The sequence below is a fragment of the Mastigoproctus giganteus genome, chromosome 4, assembly GCF_048544385.1.
Source record: "Mastigoproctus giganteus isolate SK-2022 chromosome 4, ASM4854438v1, whole genome shotgun sequence".
In the NCBI taxonomy this organism is placed as follows: Eukaryota; Metazoa; Arthropoda; class Arachnida; order Uropygi; family Thelyphonidae; genus Mastigoproctus; species Mastigoproctus giganteus.
Genome location: NC_143578.1, coordinates 197,323,844 through 197,349,140, shown reverse-complemented (window position 1 = coordinate 197,349,140; position 25,297 = coordinate 197,323,844). Strand labels below are relative to the sequence as shown.

General features: G+C 37.0%; 1 protein-coding gene across 4 annotated transcripts in view; it reads left to right on the top strand.

Moving 5' to 3' along the window:
• Positions 1 to 4,219: 4,219 nt before the first annotated feature.
• Positions 4,220 to 25,297, top strand: part of LOC150087310 (cytosolic phospholipase A2-like) — a 228,467-nt gene continuing 207,389 nt past the window's right edge. For 3 of the 4 annotated variants that reach the window (XR_016546878.1, XM_090371978.1, XM_090371975.1), the window contains exon 1: positions 4,220 to 4,257. Coding sequence is in view for 2 of the 4 variants with exons in the window: in XM_090371978.1 (XP_090228104.1) it covers positions 4,235 to 4,257 (23 nt within the window). In the remaining 2 variants the exon portion in view is untranslated. The remainder of the gene's footprint in view (positions 4,258 to 25,297) is intronic. The other variant, XM_090371976.1, reaches the window with a different exon arrangement.

The window sequence follows — 25,297 nt, the reverse complement described above, 5'->3', positions numbered from 1 at the left end:
TTTCCGGATTGAATCAAAGAAAGGCTTAAAAAACTAATTTTACATCAGTTCCAGTTCCTCTTTTGCCTTAGGAATTGTGTTAGCACATCTTCATAAAATGAAGGTACTTTCTTCACTTCCATCAGCAATGTCTTTTCAATGGCGAGTAAACTTAGTCTGCATAACCTTTCCTGCATTTGTGTTCTTCTATATATCACGTCTTTATTCTCTTCATAGCCGAAAAAGAATGCTCGACAGTAGCAGTAGAACTCGGAATCCTCATGATAAGTTCTTCTAATTTATAAATTTCCTTGAATGCAACCTGAAGTTGATTTTCTTGCATGAATTTTAATAGGTGATGCACTGGTTTCCTCACAAATTCATCAAAAGAAAAAGAGTACTTTTAGTTCATTTTTCAAGTGAATGTAGTCAAAAACTGATCTGTAGAAATCCTTTAATTTTTCTAGAATACTATCAGGAAAAGGTTTCGCATACTGATCATATCTTTCGCTCCAAAGGAGTTGAAAAAATAAAAAATTAAAGTTTCGAAAGTGAAGAGTATCTTTCCTCCATCTCCAGTCACATGCAATCGACTATTCCCTGGTATAACTGAAGGTATAATTCGCTCTCTTCTCCTCTTTTTCAGATCCTTTTCATTTTTTAGGCTTCATCTCCTCAACCATATGCTTTTCCTTTGCAGAAACCCAGATATTATCAACTCCATGTTTCTTGTCATACCTAACTTAAACTGTTTCATAGTATCATGCACCTTTTCACAACAGTACAATATGTCATAGGATGAAGTTTGCAGTGTATTATTCACATCAGTATAGCCGAACAGAACAGAAAAAATTTCTAACAACAAAATTGTTTGAAAATCTTGCAAGAAGTAGAAAAAATCACAAGCTTTGATTACAGCATCCATGTCCCATTCCCAGAATTCTCCATAATGTGTTCAAAAAATTTAATAAGTTGAATTTTGTGACGTTTTACTATGTTTGTTAAACGGGAAGTAAAGTTCCATCTGGTTGATGCGATGGAGGGTAATTTTTTAGCAACAAAATGTTCCAAAGCATGTACTCTTTCTGATGATTTAGAAAAATATGCTGCCAATCCACTGATAGTTTGGAAAAACAATCTACATTCCTTGATATTCAAGAGGCTTTGCTTCAGAACTAAGATCAAAATGTAGGTGTAGCAATGCGTAAATATTGCCAAAGGATAGGCCTTGATAACTTTACTCTGCAACCCATTAATATGTCCACTCGTGACACAGGCACTATCATAAATTTGGCTGACCAACTTGTCCTTAATATTAAATTCCTCATTTCTGTTTACAAAGTTTAAAAATACCACTAGATGTTCTGTCATTAATTATGTCTGTAAATCTGATGAACGTTTCTTGTATTTGCCCGTTATGGACAAAACGGAAAACAGTTCGATAGCTGCGATTTTGATATGACATCAGAAGTTTCATCCAGAAGAATGGCCACAAATGTAGCATAAGAAATTTCTTTCTTTATAACATCTTTATAAAGAAATAAAGACATTGCGTTAATGATATCATTTTGTACTGTGGAAGAAGTTCCTCGAAATGCAGTCAATGCCTTTAAATGACCGTCTAAAAGAGGATTATAATCACAGAGCACATTTAAAAAGTCTGTATAATTCCCTTGATTAGCTGAATCTTCAGTCTCATCATGACCTCTCAAAGGAATCTCTTGCTTAGCCAAATAACATACAGCATCAATTAATCTTTTTAAAATGTCTCTATTTTTCTTTACTTGTTTATTACGGCAGCTAATTTAAATTTTTCTTTGACTGTCAATGAGAGTGTCAATTCTTTGTTTTCCAAACATTTTAAGATTTAAAAATAACTGAACTTGTGGTTGGGAGCACTCATGTTTTTGCATTGCTGCAGCTAAATATTGAGATCAGAATACCCATACTTTTTCCAAACACCTTTCTCTTTGGAGAATAATAAACAACGCCAACAAAACGTCTTGACTGTACTTCACATCCAGTTAACCCTTCTACTGTATTATATTGTGAAACAGGAAATGTCTCATGTACTCAGTTTTTGCATATTTGTACTTGCACAGTAAATTTGAAAGAGGAGGACGAGGCTTACCTTGTTCGACTATGTGCATACAATTCACAAAATTTCTGGCATAAAATGGGACAACACTATTTCCCATTGGAAATATAGGCAAAAAAAGCTATAAATGATATCTAAAAAAATTATAAATGTATATTAAAAAAAATTGTGTAAATCAGTGTCATAAACACGTCGGTTCACACTTTACACATGCAAAACAGACAACTCAGAAAACAAAAACAGGAATTCATTAACTTTGGGTTCTGTTGTCTCAGCGCAGACTCTGCCATGCCTTCTGGATGGTTTAAAACCACCGTAAGACTAAGAATTTAACCTGCTGTACCATTTATATGTCTGTTTAGCAGGCTCAAAGGTGTCTGTAATTGTGACCACACACAATTACAGACTACAGGCTATTGACGCGAATGTGATACGATATTTATGCCTCAAAACTCCTCCTCTTCATGAAACATTGTATATTGGATTTAATTTTAGGAATCATGTGAAGCCAACAAACAATTAGGAGAGTCTTTAACAGAAAAAAATGCAAAAATATAATATCGGTGAAGTTAACAATTTGATGTTAACTTCAAATTGTTGAAGTTAACATAAGAAAAGCACCGTCCACCCCAGGTGCTTTTCTTATGTTAACTTCAACAATTTCTCCTCCACTTTGCTTTCAGTTATTACAAAATCATTAAGGATCCTGCTACAATTTGATAACCTTCTGCCATTTTCAAACCTTAATAATTCCTCAAGTGGACTCGATGTCAAGTGGACCAATCAGATTCATCCCCTTCCTTTTAGAGTTTATATAAGTAAAGAAATCCTTGCTGTTTTTCTTAGCATCTTTTGCCAAGGATTTCTCGTAATCTGCCTTCGCCGGCCTAACCTCCTTTTGTGACCTGATTACAGACTAGCTTATATCTGCCATAGGCTTCTGAGTCGCTTGATAATTTATATGCATCCCATGCATTTTTGTTCTCTGTTACGAGTCTCATTAGTTCATTAGATAACCATTTAGGCCTAAACCTTGAATAATATTTCTTAATAGATATGAAACTTTTAGTAGCATCCACGATTAATTCTTTGAATGCTTTCCACTTAGAATTTACTGTTGGTAACATCGTCATTTGATCCCACTGTACAGAATTTAAAAACTGTCAGAGACCACTGTACTCACCTTTACAGAAGCAAAAACCCTTTCCTTTACCCCTGATGGTAATTAAATCTTTAAGTAAATCCCACATCAGTAAACTGTGATAACTGCCGCCTAGTGGTTCCTTTATCTGCAATTTTTAATACATGAATGATCACTGCTGATAACCAGATCAAGAGTATTACTTTCTCTGGTTGCCTCTCGAACATGCTACTGCAGAAAACAATCATCCAATAAATCCACAAATGTCTGAGTAGTGTGTGAGTGACCAACCAACAAGTTCCAGTCAATGCCTTTGTGTATTGTATAGATAACTATAGACATGCAAATCTGACTTCAGTGGTAGAGAAACTTATGAAGGCAGTGTTTTAGAGTAAAATACAGTAACATCTAGGTAGATGTGGAATTCTGCAGGAAGTAATATATGCTTTCACTAAGGAAAAAATCATGTTTGATTGAATTCTGTTGTTGTAATGGGTGGTTAATGATCAATGTCAAGCAGTGCTTCTTCAGTGATTATAGACATAATTTTTATGATTATTAGATGCATAAGAGTAATTAAATTGCTTATTATTATGAATATTCTAAACTTCAGGAATAGTGCAAACCTCTTCCCCTGTAATTTGAATTTATGCCTGGGGGCCATAAATTCAAATTGCAGGGAGAAGAGGTTTAGACTAGATTGAAGAAGTTTTCTTTTAGGCAACATGTTGGCAATTACTTGAACAAGTTTCCTCAAAAGATAGTTGAGACTGTTTGAAGAAATTCATAGGTCATTTGGATAATTAATGAGGAGGGAAGTGTATAATTTATCTACTTTTTTTCTTTTGGCCGGTCAATGCAGCAATAGCCTGTCTTCCTTGCACTATATGGCTTATACTAATGCTAATTTAAATAATTTATCTGTTAATAATATTTGATTTTTTTTATTTTTGAACGGTTCTATTTCTTATGTAGTCCGTTTTTTTTTTTTTTCAGGATATTCTTTGGATTACAAAATGGAGATTGATACTCATGAAGAGTATGTGTATTTTTGATCTTATAGAAATGCTATTTGTGAAAAAATAAAATCCTATTATTAATTAGTGATAATAGTTTAATAAGTTTTTTTCCCTTTGTTTTGAAGGCTCCTCCGTAGCCAGGTGGGACGGAGCAGCAGTGCGTAGCACATGCTTCTTGATTAGACAGAGGTTCGAGCCCGTCGCCACCAAATACGGAGGATGCGGAAAGGTCAGGGAATGACCACAGCATACCCCCAGAGCAATATGGCCTTAGTTGCTTATGCCCCTAAAAACCAAATAACTAACTAACAAACAAACAAACCTTTGTTTTGAAGAGTTAATTTTTGTGATAATGTCAAGCTGATACCTTAAAAATTTTAAAAATGGAGTTCTGTTTTGCAATGTTAGTTTTTGCTATGACACAAGGCTACTGAAAACTGGTGAAAATTTTATAAAGAGAGTGCACTGTATCAATATTTGAAAGAGTAATAATAAATGTAAGCTAAAGGCAGTCATTTTAATTCATCACTGGTCATGCCCTCAGATGTAATGAAAATGGCCACACTATACTTTTTGTATTTTTGGAAAAACTGCAAAATTTCAAAACTATGTATCTTCACATATTTCTGCTTGTATTATTACAAATATAAATATTGTAAATTTTTTTACATATATAAATGTGTGTATGTGTATGCCATATTATTATTTTATGGGAAAGATTATAATAAGAGAATTATATTAAGAGACATACCTGGATAAATCTATAGAAAATGCATAGGTGAATTATGTTACACATATACAAAGGATAATATACAAAACTTTTCATTGTATACTACCTATAATCTGGATGACTTCATCTGTGGTTAATCACCCAAATTGAAAGGAAACAAACAACAATAAGAGGTTCATGATTACCTACCATATTACTCATTTAATATATATATATATAAGATGTATTAATATTAAATTAAATTAAGTATGCATAAATGGACGTGAAAGTGAATGATGAATTAAGTAAATTAAGGGCTGAATTTCCAAGACAATATAAAGTGGGGAAACTGTAAACTAAAATTAGTACAACAAAATACTAATAAAATGCAAATAAAATGAAAATGGTATAGCTATCATCAGATGTTGGGGGGGGGATCATTTTAATAAATGGTCTGATGTAGATAATGCAAAAATGCTTGATCTGATGTCAGCTGAAATAAATATTGATACATGATCAGGTATATTATCAGGGGACTACATCTGACCATGTATCAAGAACTGCATTTCTACACTTGTCCATAGTAGTAGAAGAAAAGTGAAAAGCCAAAAAGGAATGAAAATGAAATTAGCACTTTCTAATACAGTATGGACGAGGGTGAAATGAACATTCCCACTATCCTACTTCTATTGCTGTTTTTCGTCTTTATTTATTTAAATACTCCTTTTTCCCTTCCCTATCCTCAGTTTATTATTTCACCCTTATACCATTTGCTTGTTCCAAATTATTTTAAAATACATTGATTTCTTATCTATACAAAATTAAATCCTACACTAAATTCCACATATTTATATTAAACATATTGATATTAACCATTTTTATCCTGACTCAATGCTTATATTAAACATATTGATATTAACCATTTTTATCCCAACTCGATACTTATTTTTACCTAAATAAATTACTCTGCATTGGGGCTACCTTGTCCATACTGCATTAGAAAGTGCTAATTTCATTTTCAATCCTTTTTGGCCTTTTACTTTTCTTCTACTAATATGGACAAGTATAGAAATGCAGTTCCTGATACATGATCAGGTGTAGTCCCATGATGAAATACCTGATCATGTATCAATATTTATTCCAGCTGACATCAGATCAAGCATTTTTGTATTACCTATATTAGACCATTTACTAAAAATGTTCTCCCCCCCCATATCTGTTGACAGCTATACCATTTTCATTTTATTTTCATTTTTATTTGCATTTTATTAGTAATTTATTGTACTAATTTTACTTTACAGTTCCCCCCACTTTATATTGGCTTGGCAATTCAGCCCTTAATTTACTTAATTCATCATAACCTCTAGGATATTAACATTATTTCACCTTTCACTAATTTACTACTCTTCTTTTTTTACTTCCCTCACCCTTATAGTTACTGGCATCTTTTGTAACTTTCACATCCATTTATGCATACTTAATTTAATTTAATATTAATACATCTTATTAATACTCTCATCCTTTAATGCTGCTTTGCATTTTTAGGTGCATCTGTAGTACCTAATTTATTAATCTTGCATTCACTGAAACCATTTCATCACCTCTTTTCTATGTAACTCTTTAAACATTTCCTTTAAAGAGTTACATTGAATACCCATATATATATATATATATATATATAGACAAATGTATATTGGGTGTTGGAGCTGACCTGTCAAGTGTAATTACAATGGAATAAATTGAAAATGGGTCGGTAGCCAAAACTGTAGGAGCCACAGCAATAAGCAAGGTGTGTTTCTGTTATGAAGTGCATGTACGAAGCATATACACCATAGCCGACCCGACAGAAACCAAAAGGAAGGAATAAAAAGAAGAATATATATCTATGTATGACAAGGCGGCAATCTGCCGCCTTGTCATTCCATTTTCCAAAGTCGCTGGACATGGGCATCTTCAGATTTCAAATTTCTCCTTCTCATTTTTGATATGCACCTTCCTTCCATGTTTTTCTATGGCATCCTTGCTTTCTCTCTTCCCTTGTGGTATCCACTCATATATAATTTTAGGCCATCTCACTTCATTCATGCACAGCAGATGTCCAAACCATCTCAACCTCCTATTTTCTATTTGTTCTATAATATCTTCATCGGTGTGCATACGTCTTCTTATATCCTCATTCGTTATCCTCTCCAGCCTAGGAACCCTAGCACTTCAACATAGGTAGTCCATCTTTAGGGCTCTAAGCTTCTTTTTGTCACCCTCTTTCAGTGTTCACACCTCACATCCGTAGCAAAGTACTGATTCCACTTATGACTGTCCGACATGTTTTTTAGTTCTACGGGAGATATTGTTGTCCCACCATATAGAGTTTAGGGCATTAAGAATCTTCCTACTTTGATGAATTCTTGTGTAAACTTCCTCTTTCCCCAATCCTTCCTTAGTTAATCTACATCCAAGATATTTGAAAAAGTCAACAGGTTTTAGATGTATAGACTGTAACTTTCAATTTGTCAGGATATTTTGCTGTGCTTAGGTATTCTGTCTTTGTAAAATGGATATTGAGGCCCCATTGGTCATATGTAAAATGCAATTTTCTCAATATGTATTCTAAATCATAAGCTTCTTGTGCAATGAGAACCTGATCATTGGCAAAATTGACTCCAAAGATATCTGTCATTAATTGGTACTCCCATTCCATAACAGCTTCTTTTCCATTCTTGTAAAACACATTTCAAGAAAATATTAAACAATAAAGGTGATAGGCCACATCCACACAGTCCCTTTGTTGGACAGATTAGGTTAGATAAAGTATTCCCAACTTTAATATATGCCACGTTGTTATCGTACAATTCCCTAATCAGTTCCACAAGCTCTGAATCAGCTGACATATTTTGAAGGGCTTTCCATAATTCCTTTCTTGGAATGGAGTCATAAGCCTTTTCTAAGTCGATGAATGCAAAGAAGGTATCTTTATTCTTTGCTTTTCTTTTCTCCACCAGCTGTTGTAGAAAAAACAGATTGTCCACACAAGAGTGACCTGATCTAAATCCACATTGTTCACTTATCTTATCCTTTACCTCCTCTTGTAATTTTAACTGAAGCACTTTAGAGTATAGTCCGGACATAGTGCAATTAACACTTAAGCCTATATAGTTCCCCGATCCAGCTTATTTCCTTTTTTATATATGGATGAAATATAATTTACTTATCATTCATTTGGAGTTTTCTTTAGCTGTATACATCTGTTAATCAGCTGTGCTATCAGGTCGAAAAGACTTGGTGTTCCATATTTAATTAGTTCCGTCGCTATGTTCCCAGGGCCTGGAGATTTTTTGTTCTTCATTAATTTTGCACAGTCAAGAACTTGATGTTTTGTAATATCTATCTCCCTATTATCTACTGGTGAAGGGATAATTATGCTCTGATACTGTGAATGGCCTCCGTAGCCGAGTGGGCAGGAGCGGGGGTGCAGTAGCACACGCTCTTTGAGTAGATCGGGGTTCAAGCCCCTGACTGCTGAATACGGTCGATCTGCCAACCCGCACTGGACCAGCGTGGCAGATTATGGTCCATTTCCCTCAGCATGAATTGTTGAGGAGGCTTCCATCCTGCAGTGGGTTGATAATGGCTGCACTTTACTTTTACTGTGATCGTCTTTTGGTTAGGAGGTTATTATAATGATTTTCCCATGTTGGCGTATCTATAAAGTTCTTATTTGATCAAGATTCATTAGTTTTTAGTGTGCTCAAGCTTCGCCAGGTTTTGGATGACTGTGTTCCTCTTAATGAGCTGTCAATTTCTTGGCATCTTTTCTCACATGCTACATTCTTGGATTCAGCAATTTTCCTTTTAACTGCTCTATTACAACTTTTGTATTCTTCTCTATTTTCCTGATTTTTATACATTAACCATTTGTTATAGGCACTTTTCTTTCACCAAACTCGAAGAAGAAAAGAATATAAATCAGAAATAAATAAATAAGGGTAAAATGAATAATTATGCATTTTACCCTTAAGAGTGAAGGCAAAGCATCCTGTTTAATTCTCAAGTTGGGATGCCTTGCCTTCACTCGAAAGGACAGGAGGAATAGGACCAGGGTATGTCTGCCAGGGACAAAAGTTAATGATATTGTAGAGCAGATATCTTTTAAGGGCACAAAAGTTTATGATACTGTAGAGCAGATATCATCTTTTAAGGGCACAAAAGGTGATATTGTTGTACACGTTGGGACTTGAGCACTTAACAAGTGCTTGAAAAGCACTTGTTAAGAAGCAAGTTAGAAAACTTGCAAGAGTTTTGAGACTTGGCAAAAAGCAAGTTAGAAAACTTGCAAGAGTTTTGAGACTTGGCAAAAAGCAAGTTAGAAAACTTGCAAGAGTTTTGAGACTTGGCAAGAAGCAAGTTAGAAAACTTGCTGCTTTCCCTAATGGTAGCCAAGCATTCTGGTCTCTTGCCAAAGCTGTTGGCCGCAACTTTTGCCTGGTGCTTCCGTAGCCAGGTGGGCAGGAGCAGCAGTGCATAGCACACGCTTCTTGATTAGACCGGGGTTCGAGCCCATGACCACCTAATACGGAGGATGCGGAAAGGTCAGGGAATGACCACCGCATATCCCTGGAGTAATATGGCCTTAGTTGCTAATGCTCATAAAAACCAAATAACAAACAGCAACTTTTGCCCATCTCTGCTCCCACCTCTGTCAAAACCAGATGGTTCTGTTGTAACTTCAGCCAAAGATAAAGCTGACCTGCTAGCATCCCATTTTTCTTCGAATTCATGTATTAATGATCTTGGTAAAACGCCTCCTACCATTCCCAACAGCTCCATTCAATGCCTTCTGTGATCTTCCCTCAAAAGGATGTCAGAAGGATTTTGACGAATCTTGATGCTAAGAAAGCTCCAGGTCCTGATGGTGTTTCTCCACTTGTTCTCAGAACCTGTGCTCCTGAATTTTTGTTCTTTGTCTGCCCTTTTTCACTTTCTTATTCCAAAGGTATTTTTCCTTCTGCTTGGAAATTTTCTCATATCCAGCCAGTTCTTAAAAAGGGTGACAAATCCCTCCCATCCAATTATTGTCCCATTGCAATTACTTCTACTCTTTCTAAAGTAATGGAGAAACCAATTAAATGTCAACCCTTAAACTACCTAGAAACGATCGTCAGTATTGATTCCGACAGTGTCCATCCACTGGTGATATTCTGGCTTATGTTACCCATTTATTTACAAATTCAATGGAAAAGTTTGGTGAAACACAAGCAGTTGCTCTTGACATCTCAAAGGCTTTTGATCGTGTTTGGCATAAAGTTCTTCTAAACAAGCTTCCATCTTATGGTTTGCCAACTGTTTTTTATAATTGGTTATCCAGTTTTCTCTCGAATCGCTTACTGAGGGGTAATGGTAGATGGCTTTCTGTCTTCTAACTTCTCCACTAATGCTGGCGTCCCCCAAGGTTCAGTTCTTTCCCCCACTCTTTTCCTCTTGTATATTAATGACCTTCTTCCCTTGACTGGAAATCCTATCCATAGTTTTGCTGATGATAGCGTATTGCATTCCACTTTCCATTTTGAGAAACCTTGCCTTGCTCGATCAGCTTCAACTTCTCGAATATCTGCTACCAATTTCTTAAATGCCGATCTCCAGGTAATTCTCCAGTGTGGCAAAGACAGCTTAGTTGATTTCAATCCTTCTAAAACTCAGTCTTGTCTTATATCTCACAAAAAGGATTCTTCTGCTCCTATGCTTATCTTTGGTAACACTTCAATTTCTCTTTTGGGGATTACCCTGACTTCTAATCTCTCTCTGGGCACAAGCACATTACAAATATTGCTTCCTCTGCATCTAAAAAACTTGGGGTTTCCTCTTTCGCTCTTGGCATTACTTTTCTTCCAAACAGCTTTTCACTCTGTACAAATCGCAAATCCGCCCTACCGTGAAATACTGTTCCCACATCTGGGGCGGTACCCCCAAAACCTCTCTCAGGCTTCTATATTCCATTCAGAAGAGGGCAGTTAGGTTAATTAATGACTCCTCTCTAACAGGGTCTCTCCACTTGCTGTCTCACAGACGTACTGTTTCTGCTGCATGCCTTTTCTACAAATACTTTCATGGGCACTGTTCTTCTGAATTGGCTTCTATAATTCCTGCTCTCACTTTCAAAACAGTCCAAACGTGCCGCCAACATCCATTTACTGTCCAACTTCAAACTCACAGAACCAACTTTTCATCTTCCTCGTTTATTCATTCAACTGCTGTTTTCTGGAACAACCTTCCTTCATATGTATTTGCCGAAAATTACAGTCTACAGAAGTTCAAGTATAACGTCAACAAATATCTTCTTTTGTCTTCTCAACCTCCAACCCAAGCACAGTACTAAGTACAGGTCAACCGTCACTAATCCGGCAGCGTTGGGACCTGTGGGGGTGCCAGATTAGTGAGTTTATCAGATCAACGGTGGTTATTTTAGCAGTTTACCCAACAGCTAGCCACCTCATCCTACCTTTAACACGTTAACTGCCAAGCTAGTTTAAGAAAAAAATTCTCCAGGGGCCAAAGAATATTTAGCAAATAATTTGATTAGTAATTCTAAAATAAATATTGTTATGTCAGTGTTGTTGTTTTTTCACTTAAAATATATAAAAAAAAGCCTTGTTTTATATCGCGTATATAGGGCCAAATTGGCCCAGTAGGTTACTTTATTTCTTAAGAAGCTGTGTCGGCCACATGCGTGTGATGCTATTATGGCATACATATGAAGGTCGTTTGTGATTAGTTTATTGCACGCGTGGCGAGCGCTGCAATAAAACTAATTGCGATGAAATAAACTCTCAAATGTTGGAATAAGTTTGTCAGTATTATTAGAGATTTTGTGAAAACAAGTTTGTTAGCACACTGTATTATCCATCATATTGTGTTGTGTTATTCCGCAAGTTGTACAAGTGTGTTGTAAAAAAAAAAAAAAAAAAAAAATCTAAAAATAATGGCTTAAAGAAAATTACTAAAATAAGAGGAATTAATGGAATTTACAACTAAGCAGAGTTAAACTTCTCACAGACACACCTCTGTCGAGATTTTTCAGAAGTTCAACTTTATCTGTTATGGACAATGTACAGTGTTTGCGCTTTACACTACGAGAGGCATTTCCTTTATGCATTGGAGCTAAATGTGAGCAGGCTATAATAATAAATGCAAAAAAACAAGTAGGAATGGCTTGCCAGTGTTTGAGTTTGTGCCAACAGCTGATGTGCAACCAATGCCACCAAAACAGTAGCGGCAGGTCGGTACGCCAACCCAGGAAATTTGAAATTATGTTCAGGAAAATTATGTCCGAATTAGCGGTGGAACTGGATTACTGGTGGCCAGATTAGTGTTGGTCGACCTGTACTATAGGTTCTAATACCTCTCGTGTTTGAGGTTTTCATAAAAAAAAAATAAGTTGAAAAAATAAAAATGAAAAAAAAATTCACAAGTTAGGATTAAATTTGCAAGTGTCTGCAATTCTGCCGAAAAAGGTTAGGAGGAAGTATATTATGAGAACCTTGTCAATCAATTCGGCCCTGGAGAGATTGTGCACGGCTCATGGGGTAGAATTTTTCTCAGTGTGGTCTGCGCTTGTTAACAGGAATATTTGCTGATGCTATCGAGGCAGTGTTAGGTGGGTTGGAAAACTGCTAGTTTGGGGGGGGATTCACAGACTACTAGATTAACGGTAACCACAGGCAGAGGTGAAAGTGATTCTTGCATTGCTTCTATTGGAATGAGTAGTAGCCTGCAAAGCGAGGTACTGGGGATTTCAAGGGCTGTTGGGAGCCGTCATGGAACAGTAAATACACGGGTTGTGTTAGGGTAACTAAGAGTAAGAATAGGTGTATGTAGACTTGCATAGTACACCAATGCTAGGAGTATAGTAAATAAATTTGATGAATTTGAAGTGCTGGTCAAGACATCAAAAGTGGATATTGTTGGGATATCAGATGTAGTGCTACATGGATATAAGTAGTGCAGAATTGGAATTTGGGGAGTACAATGTGTACAGGAAGGATAGACAGGACAGGAAGGGAGGAGGGGTTATGCTGTTAGTTAAGAAACACATAAAATCTAAGGAAGTGCATCCAATTGACATTGGTGGACAATGCAATGTTGAGTCAGTGTGGTGTGACATAAGCACCGGGAAAGGGAAAATGAGAGTAGGTATATGTTATAGGCCTAATGAATCTGATGAGTATAATGAGCAGTTGTGCAGTGAAATAGTGGGCCAGTAAATCAGAATGTCTCATAATGGGGGATTTTAACTTTCCAGATATTGACTGCAACTGTAGTTGGTCGCTCGCACACTAGAAAGACTTTTGTGGATTTATTGGATGACAGTTTTCTAAAGTACTATGTTTGAGAGGCAACCAGAGAGAGTAATAATTTTGATCTGATTATCAGCAGTGATTCTTCATGCATTAAGAATCTGCAGATAAAGGAACCACTAGGTGGCAGTGATCACAGTGTACTGATGTGAGATTTACTTAAAGATGTAACTACCATCAGGGGTAAGGTGCAGGGTATTTTCTTTTGTAAAGATGACTATAGTTATTTCAGTGAGTTTTTAAATTCGATACATTGTGATCAAGGCGCCTCCGTAGCTAGGTGGGAAGGAGCAGCAGTGTGCAGCACACACTTCTTGATTAGACCGGGGTTCGAGCCCATCACCACCAAATACAGAGGATGCAGAAAGGTCAGGGAATGACCACCGCATATCCCGGAGCAATATGGCCTTAGTTGCTAATGCTCCTAAAAACCAAATAACAACAACATTGTGATCAACAGATGATGTTACCAACGGTGAATTCTAAATGGGAAGCCTTCAGAGACTTAATCTTGTAGGATACTAGGCTTTTCATGCAAACTAAAAAATACTGTTGAAGGTTTAGGCCTGTATGGATATCAGATGAATTAATGCGGCTTGTGGCAGAGAAGAAAAATACATGGGATGCATATAAATTATTAGGCGACACAGAAGCCTATGGCTTCTGTGTCGCCTAAGGACAGAAGCCAAAGGAGGTTAGGCAGGCGAAGGCAGATTATGAGAAATGTCAAAGGATGCAAAAAGAAACAGCAAAGAGTTCTTTTCTTATGTAAACTCTAGAAGGAAAGGGATGAATCAGATTGGTCCACTTAACATAGATGGTTTGACTATTGATGATCATGCTCAGGTAGCTGATAAACTGAATGAGTATTTTGCCTCTACATTCAAACATAAGGAGTTATTCAAGGAGATCAATGCCATAAGTTTATCAAATTCTAACAGGGAGCTAAGTGATTTGTAATAACTGAGAGCAAAGTGGAGTAGAAATTGTTGCATAACAAAGGTATAAGGAAAGCACCTGGGGCGGATGGAATCGATCCAGTTATATTAAAGGAGGCAGCAAAGGAAGTAAGCAAAACCTTAGCCATAATTATGAAAGCTTCCTTGGAGGTCCCCATGGACTGTAGATGTGCAGATGTGTTCCAAATTCACAAAGTTGAATCAAAGGGCGACATGGGTAATTACAGACCTGTTAGTTTAACTTGTGTTCCTGGGAAAATAATGGAATCACTGGTTAACGAAGCAATGCAGGATCATCTAGACAAATTGCAGTTATAGTTCAGACACAGCATGGGTTTGTTAAGGGGAAGTCTTGTCTGACAAATTTGATTAGATACTATGATGTGGAATTAGATGCAAAGAATAACGTTGATATCATATACATGGATTTTAGGAAAGCTTTTGGTACTGTGGCACATAGACAACTACTGTACAACTTGGAACAGTATGGCATTAAGGGCAAGTTGTTACAATGGATAAAAGGATGGTTGAGTGGGAGAAGACAGAGAGTGGTTATTGATGGACACTGCTCTTCATGGACTAATGTTATTAGTGGAGTCCCCCATTGTTCGGTGTTGAGCCCATTGTTGTTTTCGGAATTTATCAATGATATTGATGAAGGTATTTCAGGGTTACTGCCTAAGTTTGCAGACGATACGAAGGTTGGCAGGGTTGTTAATGACAGTAATGATAGTACGCTACTGCAACAGGATCTGGAAAAGCTGAGCAGATGGGATGAGAGGTGGCAACTGAAGTTTAACATTGACAAATGTAAAGTATTGCGGATGGGTAGCAGTAACCCCATAGTAATGTATCAACTGGGTGGTACATTTTGCAGTCAGATATGAAGTTTTCTGAGCAGTGCAAAACGGCTGCAAGAATAGGTCATGGTATCTTGTCTATGATATACAGGAATTTTGCTAGCAGGGATGAAGGGGTGATTGTCCCCTTGTATAAGGCAATGGTCAGGCCAAACCTTGAGTACTGTCTACAGATCTGGAGGCCTCGTTTTAGGAAAGATGTAGATCTGTTAGAACGAGTACAGGAAAGGACAACAAGATTTGTGAGTGTAACAAAGGGTTGGTGTTATGAAGAAAGGCTTAAGTTCTGCAAATTGCAGCTTCTGGAGTCTAGGCACCTGCGAGGCGATCTAATTGAGGCCTTTAATGGATTGAGCAAGCTCAGTGCTAATGGGATTCTTTCTCTTGATCAGATTACTCACGTGAGGGTCATAAATTGAAATTGGGGAAAGACAATTGCAGAATAGATGTGCGGAAATTTGCATTTACCCAGCAGGTGGTTGATAGTCGAAACAAACTTCGATCAGTTGTATTGGAGGTCATCAACTTAAATACGTTCAAGGCAGAACTAGACAAACATTTGGAGTAAATGGATTGGTGAAATGGGAAGGGTGTTTTTTTGGCTGATGCTATATAAGCTTGCTTTCTTGCATCATATGCCCCCTACTAATGCTAATGTGTAAACGTGCGTATGCAGAGTGTTTCAAGTAGAATGCACCAAAGGCTATTCCACTTATTTCTAGATTTAGGATATTTGTTAAATGACATTTAATGACATTTTTTGTCGTTTTTGGAATGAAATTTTTTGAATTTCATGTTAAAATTGGACAAAGTATTACTGCTTAGATTTTAAGCTTTCTAAATTTAAATTTTAGATAATCTGCTTTTTTTCTCACTGTGAAAGTTGTTCCCCTTCCTTGGTTTAATTTAAAATTGTTATCAGTTAGTGTGACAATAATAACACAGTAATGGCAGTGTAAAGAGACATGATGAAACTGTCCTGATACAACCAGTTATTCACAGCCGAACATACGTTTTGAAGGGTGAGAATCACATACACCTGTTGTCAGTTTTTTTTTTTTCCCTTCCTTCAAATAAAGTCAATTTACATTCATTTCAAAAGGACACTGCAATGTTTTTAAACTAAATCAAGGATGGAGAACAACTTTCTTGTTGAGAAAGAAAGAAGCAGTTGTTTATTCAAATTTTAAATTTAAATGAGTGAGTTATAAATGTTAATACTTAGTCCAGTTTAAAAGTCAAATTCAATAATTTTTAGCCCGAACACAAAGAAAGGTCTAGATGACAGATAGACTAAGTATAAAAAAAAGAAAAGGTAAATCCCAGTCCTTTTTAATTGTAACCCCACACTGTGTGTGTGTGTGTGTGTGTGTGTGTGTGTGTGTGTGTGTGTGTGTGTGTGTGTGTGTGTGTGTGTGTCATATAGTATGTTGATAATCATTAATATATGGAATTTGTGGGCTGGTGCCATTGTAGTGGTAGTTAGCATTAGCAGAGGAATATGATACAAGAAAGCAAGCTTGTACAGGATCAACCAAAAGACGTTCCCATTTTACCCATCCATTCACTCCAAAAGTTTGTATAGTTCAGCCTTGAATTTATTTAAGCTGTCTACTTCCACAACGACAGATGGAAGTTTGTTCCAGCAATCAACTACCAGCTGGCCAAAGGCAAATTTTCGCTCATCTAGTCTACAACTGTCTTTCCTTCATTTGAATTTATGCCCCCTCAGGTGTGTAATCTGAGCAAGAGGAAGAATCCCATCAGCATTGTGCTTACTTAAACCATTCAATGCCCTATTCACCTCAATCAGATCACCTTGAAAGTGCCTCTCGCCAGATCCTGCAGTTTGCAAAACTTAAGCCTTTCTTAGTAAGTGCAACCCTTTGTTCCACTTGCCAATCTCTTTTCTCTTCTCTGTACTTGTTCCAGCAGCCCTACATCCTTCTTAAATCGAGTGATAGTATGCAGTACTCAAGGTGTAGCCTGACCATTACCTTATACAAGGGAATAATCACCTCCCTATCCCAGCTAGCAAAATTCCTGTATATCATTGACAAGACCCTCATGGGCTGCTCAGAAAACTTCATATCTGACTGCACAATTACCACCAGGTGTTTTACGTTCCCCACTATCCAATTCTGCATTCCTTATATCTTTGTGACACCGTGTCTCTGATATCCTAACAGTATCTGTCTTTGATGTCCTGACTGGCACCTGAAATTCATCAAATTTATTTATTACACTGCTAGCATTGGTGTACATGTATTTATACGTCCTATTCTTACTCTTAGTTACTCTAGCACAGCCCATGTATTTACTTGTTCCATGACGAATCCCTCAGTAGTCCTTGAAATCCCCAGCCCCTTGCTTTCCAGGCTGCTGCTTATTCCATTAGAAGCAGTGCAAGAATCACTTTCACCTATGCTTGTGGCTACTGTTAATCTATTAGTATGTAAATCCCCTCAAGCTAGCAGTGTTCTGATCAACGTTACACTGCCTCAATAGCATCAGCAAATATTCTTGCACACTTTCTATTTAAGTGTATCCCATCCCCGTAGAAGCACTCTCTCCTGTTAACAAGCATAGACCACGCTGGGAAAAATTCCACCCCACGAGCCTTGCACAATTTCTCCAGGGCCGAATTGATTGACAAGGCTCTCATCATATACTCCCTCCTATCGTATCTGGGCAGAATTACAAACACTTTCAAATTTGACCCTAACTCGCAACTTTTTTTTTTCCAGCACTGACCTGTACTTATTAAAAAGATATGCTACGTCCAGTTCTTCAAATAGGCCTCTGAGGTTGGGTATACTCATACTATGATTTTTTTTTTTTTTTTAGTGTTTTCCACCAACCATGGAATAAAACGAAAGACGAAAAACCCAAATTTTTAAAAATGTTTAATATTTACAATAAATTATTTACAAACCAAATATTACTGATAGTAATTTTAAAATAAAACAACTGTGATATACAGGATAATAATAAAATGCCGAATTTAAAATGCAATAAAATATACTGGTTAAAAGCGCTAAAATACTAACTGAAGCTTTCAAAGGCTTCTGCCTTCTTTCTCAACAGTGTAATTTCTGTTCTGCGGTGCATCATTAAATACCAGCAGGTTCACGGTGCATCTCACGTGAACGTGTACTGTTCCCGTCAGAACCGGAAGTGGCTCGGGAGCGTTTCAGGCAAAAACGTTCATCCCCTCCAAGGATTACCGCCTCAAAGAGGGGATGAATACGTGTGCCCCTATCTCTATTTATATTTTTCTCAGTAGAACTAATTCTCAAGCTCTCAAGCCACTTGCGGTCCCAAAACAGACTATGGCAAATCCGCCGTAGCTGAACATTTCTGGGAGAAGCAACATCAAATCTCCCCAGATGAAGAGGTCATCACTGATCGGGCGCATAGATTTTGGGAAATTGCTGCTATGGATAAAGGGATGGTTGAGGGGGGAGAAGACAGAGAGTGGTAATCAATGGACACTGCTCTTCGTGGACTAATGTTATTAGTGGAGTCCCTCAGGGTTCAGTGTTGGGTCCATTGTTGTTGTTTTCTTTCTTTATAAATGATATTGATGATGGTATATCAAGCTTAATGTTCGAGTTTGCAGATGATACGAAGGTTGGCAGGATTGTTAATAACACTAATGATAGTACACTGCTGCAACAGGATTTAGAAAAGTTGAGCAGATGGGCTGAGAGGTGGCAAATGAAATTTAACATTGACAAATGTAAAGTACTACATATGGGAAGCAGTAATCCCAGTATCAACTCTTGTGGTACCACACTGACAGTGGTAGAGAATGAAAGGGATCTGGGGGTAATCGTGCAGGCAGATATGAAGTTTTCTGAGCAGTGGAGATGGTCTGTAAGAGTAGCTCATAGTGTCTTGTCAATGATATACAGGAATTTTTCTAGTAGGGATAAGGAGGTGATTATCCCTTTGTATAAGGCAATGGTCAGGCCACACCTTGAGTACTGTATGCAGGTCTTGAGGCCTCATTTTAAGAAGGATGTAGAGCTGTTGGAATGAGTACAGAGAAGGGCAACAAAATTAGTGAATGGAACAAAGGGTTGCTCTTACAAAGAAAGGCCTAAGTTTTGCAAATTACAGTGTCTGGAGACTAGGCACCTGCGAGGTGATCTGATTGAGGTGTATAAAGTCTTGAATGGTTTGAGTATGCTCAATGCTGATGGGATTCTTCCTGTTGCTTAGAATAATCACCTGAGAGGGCATAAATTCAAATTGAGGAAAGACAGTTGTAGGGTAAATGTGCGGAAATTTGCCTTTATCCTGCGGGTAGTTGGTTGGTGGAACAGACTTCCATCCCTTGTTGTGGTAGTTGATAGCCTAAATAAATTTAAGGCTGAGCTGAACAGGTATTTGGAACAAATGGAGAGGTGAAATGGGAGCTGGTTTTTTTTTTTTTTTTTGGCTGATGCTATATAAGCTTGCTTTCTTGCATCATGTGCCTTTGCTAATGCTATAACCGAACATAGCAACAGCTTTGTACGTAAGTCGTTTGTACATAACTAGAAGAGTGCCTGTACTGTATATGTTCGAGAATAAATAAAAAAGTAGTGCAACCAATTATATTATTTTCCATAGGTCATTAAGTTCGATTAGTGCAGCACTTTTGTGAGATGCATTAAGGTCACTAATTGAGGGATTAGTTTGCTTAATGTTCTTAACGTTCTCGACTTCTACTGCCGATACCGATAATACGCACCATCTGTTTACCGAGAATGTGGGGAGAAACTGCGGTAGCGACAAACCAGTTTGTCTTTTAAGCTTCTAATAGTTTGCCATGGTTCTTGTGTTAGCTTTCTTTAACTTTGCCACCCTAGGTATAACCCTGTGTGCAAGCCCTGAAATACGGCATCTAACATACTGGAGGGGGACCATCCAGGTGTGAGCCAATGTAAGAAGGGGTAGAGGTATGGTGCTCACACCATACTGAGAAATTTCGCTCCTCTGTGTTACCAAACAGTACTAGGCGGTAGTAGACTCTCATCAACCAGTGCAATACCTCCACTTTGTTTATTGGAGGCTTGAAGTGGTAGAACCCATGTTTCGTCTCCAGAGCAATCTCCCCATCTTTTCCATCATGCAGTATGATATGTCTTTTGAGGTTATGATGGACATCATGGCAAGATGCAATCTTCCTTACATTTTGAGGGTACAGCTTTGAAATGGTGTTTGTAGGCTGGCTGCTAGATAGTCCACCAGACTGAACCTCTTGGTAGCTCTCTAGGAGGCTTCCAGATCAACTAGTGTATGATCTCACTGCCTCTACTCTGCCAGTTAGCGACTGCAGGGAGTCCGAGTAGTGTGTAGGCAGAGGCATTGTCAAAGCCACATTATGTCAAGGAGCAGGGTATATTCTTGCCATGTGTATACCCTATTCAAATATTTCATTACTTCATACAGCATGTCTTTGCCTCCTTTTATTACTACCGAATGTATCATGAATTGTCAAACTAAAAGAACAAACTTATCCGTGAGAAGTTCTAAACCTCCCAAACATTTCCTCGTTCATTTCACAGATAGACTTGGTCTGAGTTCTAATTGCAATGATGTCCATTTCCTCTTAAAATCTGTGAAATCCCATGAACTTTTTCTTACAGAATCTCAATTATTGGTTGATTCAACCACTGCTCATCTCAATTGCCCCAATTATTTGCGGTATGATTCCTTTCGCTTCAAAGTGGTACTTATTAGTCCATTCTGATATTCCCTGTCAGGGACTTAGTAATTTGGAATATCCTCCTTTTAATCTTCTCTGGCTTAAAATCTTTCTACCACATTCTGTCAAATTCATCTGTTCCCTCTATCATTCTCCCAACTCCAGTAATCATTTGGAACTCTGTGGCTTTCTGTCTTTGAGATTTCACTTTCTCCAGTTCAACTTTCCAAACAGTGAGACAAGTTTCCTTGGCGATTTTAATGTTCATAACTTCAGCTGGCTTCCATTTTCTAGTCATACAGACCCAGCTGATCAAAATGCTGAGGCTTTTGCAATTACTAATGACCTCGCACAGATTGTTCATTTACCTACCAGAACATCAGATAGTCTTAACAACGCAGCCAACACACTTGATATTTTTCAGACAAACCCCCCCCTTATAAGTACACAGTCGAGGTGAGTGGTCCTCCAAGCACCTATCACAATTTCTTGATGGTCTTTTCTCTAATGGAGCCTTTCTCCTGTGGGCATTCTCAACCTCGTGTCATTTGGCATTACAGGAATGCAAAATGGGATGATCTGCAATTTCTTTTCTTTTTTGCCTTGGTTGAATTATTGCTTAAAGTCTTCTGATGTCAATGTTTGTCAGATCATGTCAGTGAAATTATTCTTGTAGGGATGAAATCCTTTATTCCACCCACCTTAAAATTTCATCCTTTATTTAAACCTTGGTTTTTCAATAAATATTATAAGGCTATTCAAGAGAAGAATGTTGCATATCACAATTGGTTTGTATCCAAATCTCTAGGTTCATTTTCTGCTCACACCATAGCTCGCAACAATTATAAAGCAGTTATTAATCAGTCAAAACTAGAAACTAAACTCTTGGCGTAAGCACGTTACAAATATTGCTTATTCTGCATCTAAAAAACTGGGTTTTCGCTTTCACTCCCGGCATTACTTTTCTTCCATGTAGCTGTTCATTCTGTGAAAATCACAAATCCACCCCACCATGAAATAACATTCCTACATCTGGGGAACCTTTCTCAGCCTTCTAGATTCCATTCAAAAGAGAACTCTCAGCATTACTTTTCTTCTGAACAGCTGGTCACCCTGTAAATGCACACTACCACGGAATATTGTTTCCATATCCAGGGCAGTGCCCCCAAAACCTCTCTCAGGTGTCTAGATTCCATTCAAAAAAGGACAGTTAGTGACTCATCTCTAACAGAGTCTCTCCATTCTCTGTCTCATAGATGTTCTGTTTCTGCTGCATGCATTTTCTGTAGATACTTCCATAGGCACCTGTTCTTCTGAATTGGTTTCTATAATTCCCATTCTCCCTTCCAAAACAGTCTGAACCAGGGCTCCCATGCCTGGGTTTTTCCACCCAGATCTGGGTTTTTTGATTGTCATCTGGGTTGATAGATTTTTTTCACAAAAATATCTCATTATCTGGGTTTTTTCAGTAATTTTTAATTTTAAGTCAAAATTTATTTTTATTTCTTGTAAATACAATAAAATTTAATACATTTAATAACAGTTTACAATTTTCTTAATTGTATATTCTAACAATACTGATCATAATTTGTAATATCTCAAGTGCTTGTATACAAAATACTACAAATGTAAAAGGATTTCAAAGTTTTCACAGGGTTCTACACTATGGTTTTTGTTCGTGTTACTAACATGTATGCGCAGCCTATTGAGCAGGCGGAAGGAGGTCTTTACTGCACAGTCTTTCATGATCGTTCGTGGTATTATTGCATTATTTGGTGTGATTTTTAAATTTATGTGTATACTACATACAGTGATATAATAAATTTAAATTGTAGTGACTATTTCTATTTTATGTTAATGGATTAGTGCTTTATTTTTTATTTTATAGAACATTTTTAAATAAGATAACTGCTAACTAGCCATACCCACAAATTGCTCACAATGTCTGAAACTTGTTCCCCACAGAGAAAGATGAGTAAACGGTGGTATACTCAAAATTTTAGGAATGAATGGTTAGAAGATCCGGAATTAAAGGATTGGTTGAAAGAAGTCAGTAATGAAAAAGGTGTGTCTTACTGTATTTGTTGTGAAATGAAATTAAAGAATGCCAATAAATCGATGGTACTAGCACATAAAAATACAGTTAAACATAAAAAAAGTGCAAATATTGCTAAGACAAGTTCAACGTTAGACACGTTCTTCACAAAAAGTAAACCTACAGAGAATGAAGAATTAGCAAAGGCAGAGTTAACAATTGCTGCACTAATTTCTGAGCATAATATTCCATTTGCGCAATGTGATCACCTTATAGAAGCATGTAAGAAAGCATTTCATAATAGCAATATTGCAAAACAAGTTCAGATAAAGGCGACTAAAGTCTCTTATCTTATACAAGATGGCATAGCCTATCATGAAAAAATATACATTTCTAACATATGCAGAAACAACAAGTTTTCAATGATAATAGATGAAAGTACAGATTTATCTTTATCGCAAGTTCTAGCTGTTGTTATTAGATATTTTGATATTCAAAAACTTGATGTTGTAGATGTATTACTTGACACTGTTTGTGTCGAAAATGGTACTTCAGAAGGGCTTTAGAAAGATCTTTTCATCGAAAAAAAACATTCAAATAAGTAATCTCGTTGGCTTTGGAAGTGATAATTGTGCCACTATGATGGGTACTAAGAGTGGATTCCAGTCATTGCTAAAAAAGGATGTACCATCAGTATTTATAATGGGATGTGTTTGCCATTCTTTTGCATTATGTGCTAGTCATTCAGTCAAGTACTACCCATCATATCTAGAAATATTTATAAAAGATATCTCTTGTTATTTTTCCCGTAGTAATAAAAGATTAAACGAGTTCAAAATGATTCAAGATGTTGTAGATACTGCTAAGCATAAAATCCCCAAATTAGCACAAACATGTTGGTTATCCCATGGCAATGTAATAAAAATTATTATTGAGCAGTGGGATGCATTAGTTCTTTATTGGCACCTCCGTAGCCAGGTGGGAAGGAGCAGCAGTGCGTAGCACACGCTTCTTGATTAGACCGGGGTTCGAGCCCGTCACCACCAAATACAGAGGATGCGGAAAGGTCAGGGAATGACCACCGCATATCCCGGAGCAATATGGCCTTAGTTGCTAATGCTCCTAAAAACCAAATAACAAACAAAAACAAACAGTTCTTTATTTTCAGTCTCAATCAAAAACTGACAAAATCGATGGTGGACGGAATATTTACAATACTATGATCACCAAAGGAACTAAGCATATGTTGTTGTTTTTAGGATATGTACTGGAGAAAATAAACTGCCTGAATATTGAATTTCAATCTGAGCATTTCAGATTGCACTTACTTCATTCAATGGTTTTAATTGAGTATAAAAATATTCTTAGTTTTTTCATAAAAGAAGTCATTACTTTGTACAAAGCTGGTTGAAATTGATCCAAGCAATGCAATAAATCATAAGCCTCTGAATAAAATATATTTGGGAGGCCGTTGTATGGCCTTATTAAATTCAACACCGCTTGGTCACAGTGAAAGCAGGTTTAAAAATGATTGTTTAAAATTTCTTGTTGAACTTTGTATGGAAATCAGAAAAAGATTTCCTCTAAATGACAATGGAATTATCGCCAGTCTCAATGTTCTTGGCCCAGCAGTGATACATCATTGTGCCAAATCGCCATCCTCAATTTTCCATTTAGCAATGCAGTTCCCTCACCTTGTTTCTGAAGACAAAATAGATCTTCTAGATGATGAATGGAGATCATTTCGTTTAAATCAAGATTTAGATCTCTCTTACAAAAACATCCCTGAGTTTTGGTATCTGTTATGTAATGTAAAAGATGGCTTTAATAATTCTAAATATGAGATTTTATCTAACTTTATGACCAGTCTAACTATTTTACTTCACTCTTCGGCAAGCATAGAAAGAATCTTCTCCCAAGTAAAACATATAAAAACAAAAGCCACAAACTCCCTTAAACCAGAAACTGTGAAAGATCGACTAGTGGCAAAACAGGCGATAAATAGATCTAATCAAAATTGCTATATATGGAAACCTAAATCAGAATTGGTAAAAGAAGTCATACAAGGAACTTGTCATAAAAGATAAGAAGAACGTTTGAAAAAAATGAAAGAACTTCAAAAAATAAATGTGGAGGGAACTGAATGGGATGAAAATTCTGATTACAATTAAATAAAAGATATTTATGCATGGTAAGTTTTATCTTGTTGTTGTTGTTGTTTGGTTTTTAGGAGCATTAGCCACTAAGGCCATATTGCTCCGGAATATGCGGTAGTCATTCCCTGACCTTTCCGCATCCTCCATATTTGTTGGTGACGGGCTCGAACCCTGGTCTAATCAAGAAGCGTGTGGTACGCACTGCTACTCCTTCCCACCTGGCTACGGAGGCGCCAAGTTTTATCTTATTTGTGTTGCTATACTATATGATGAAAACTAGGTTTTTTTTTGGGTT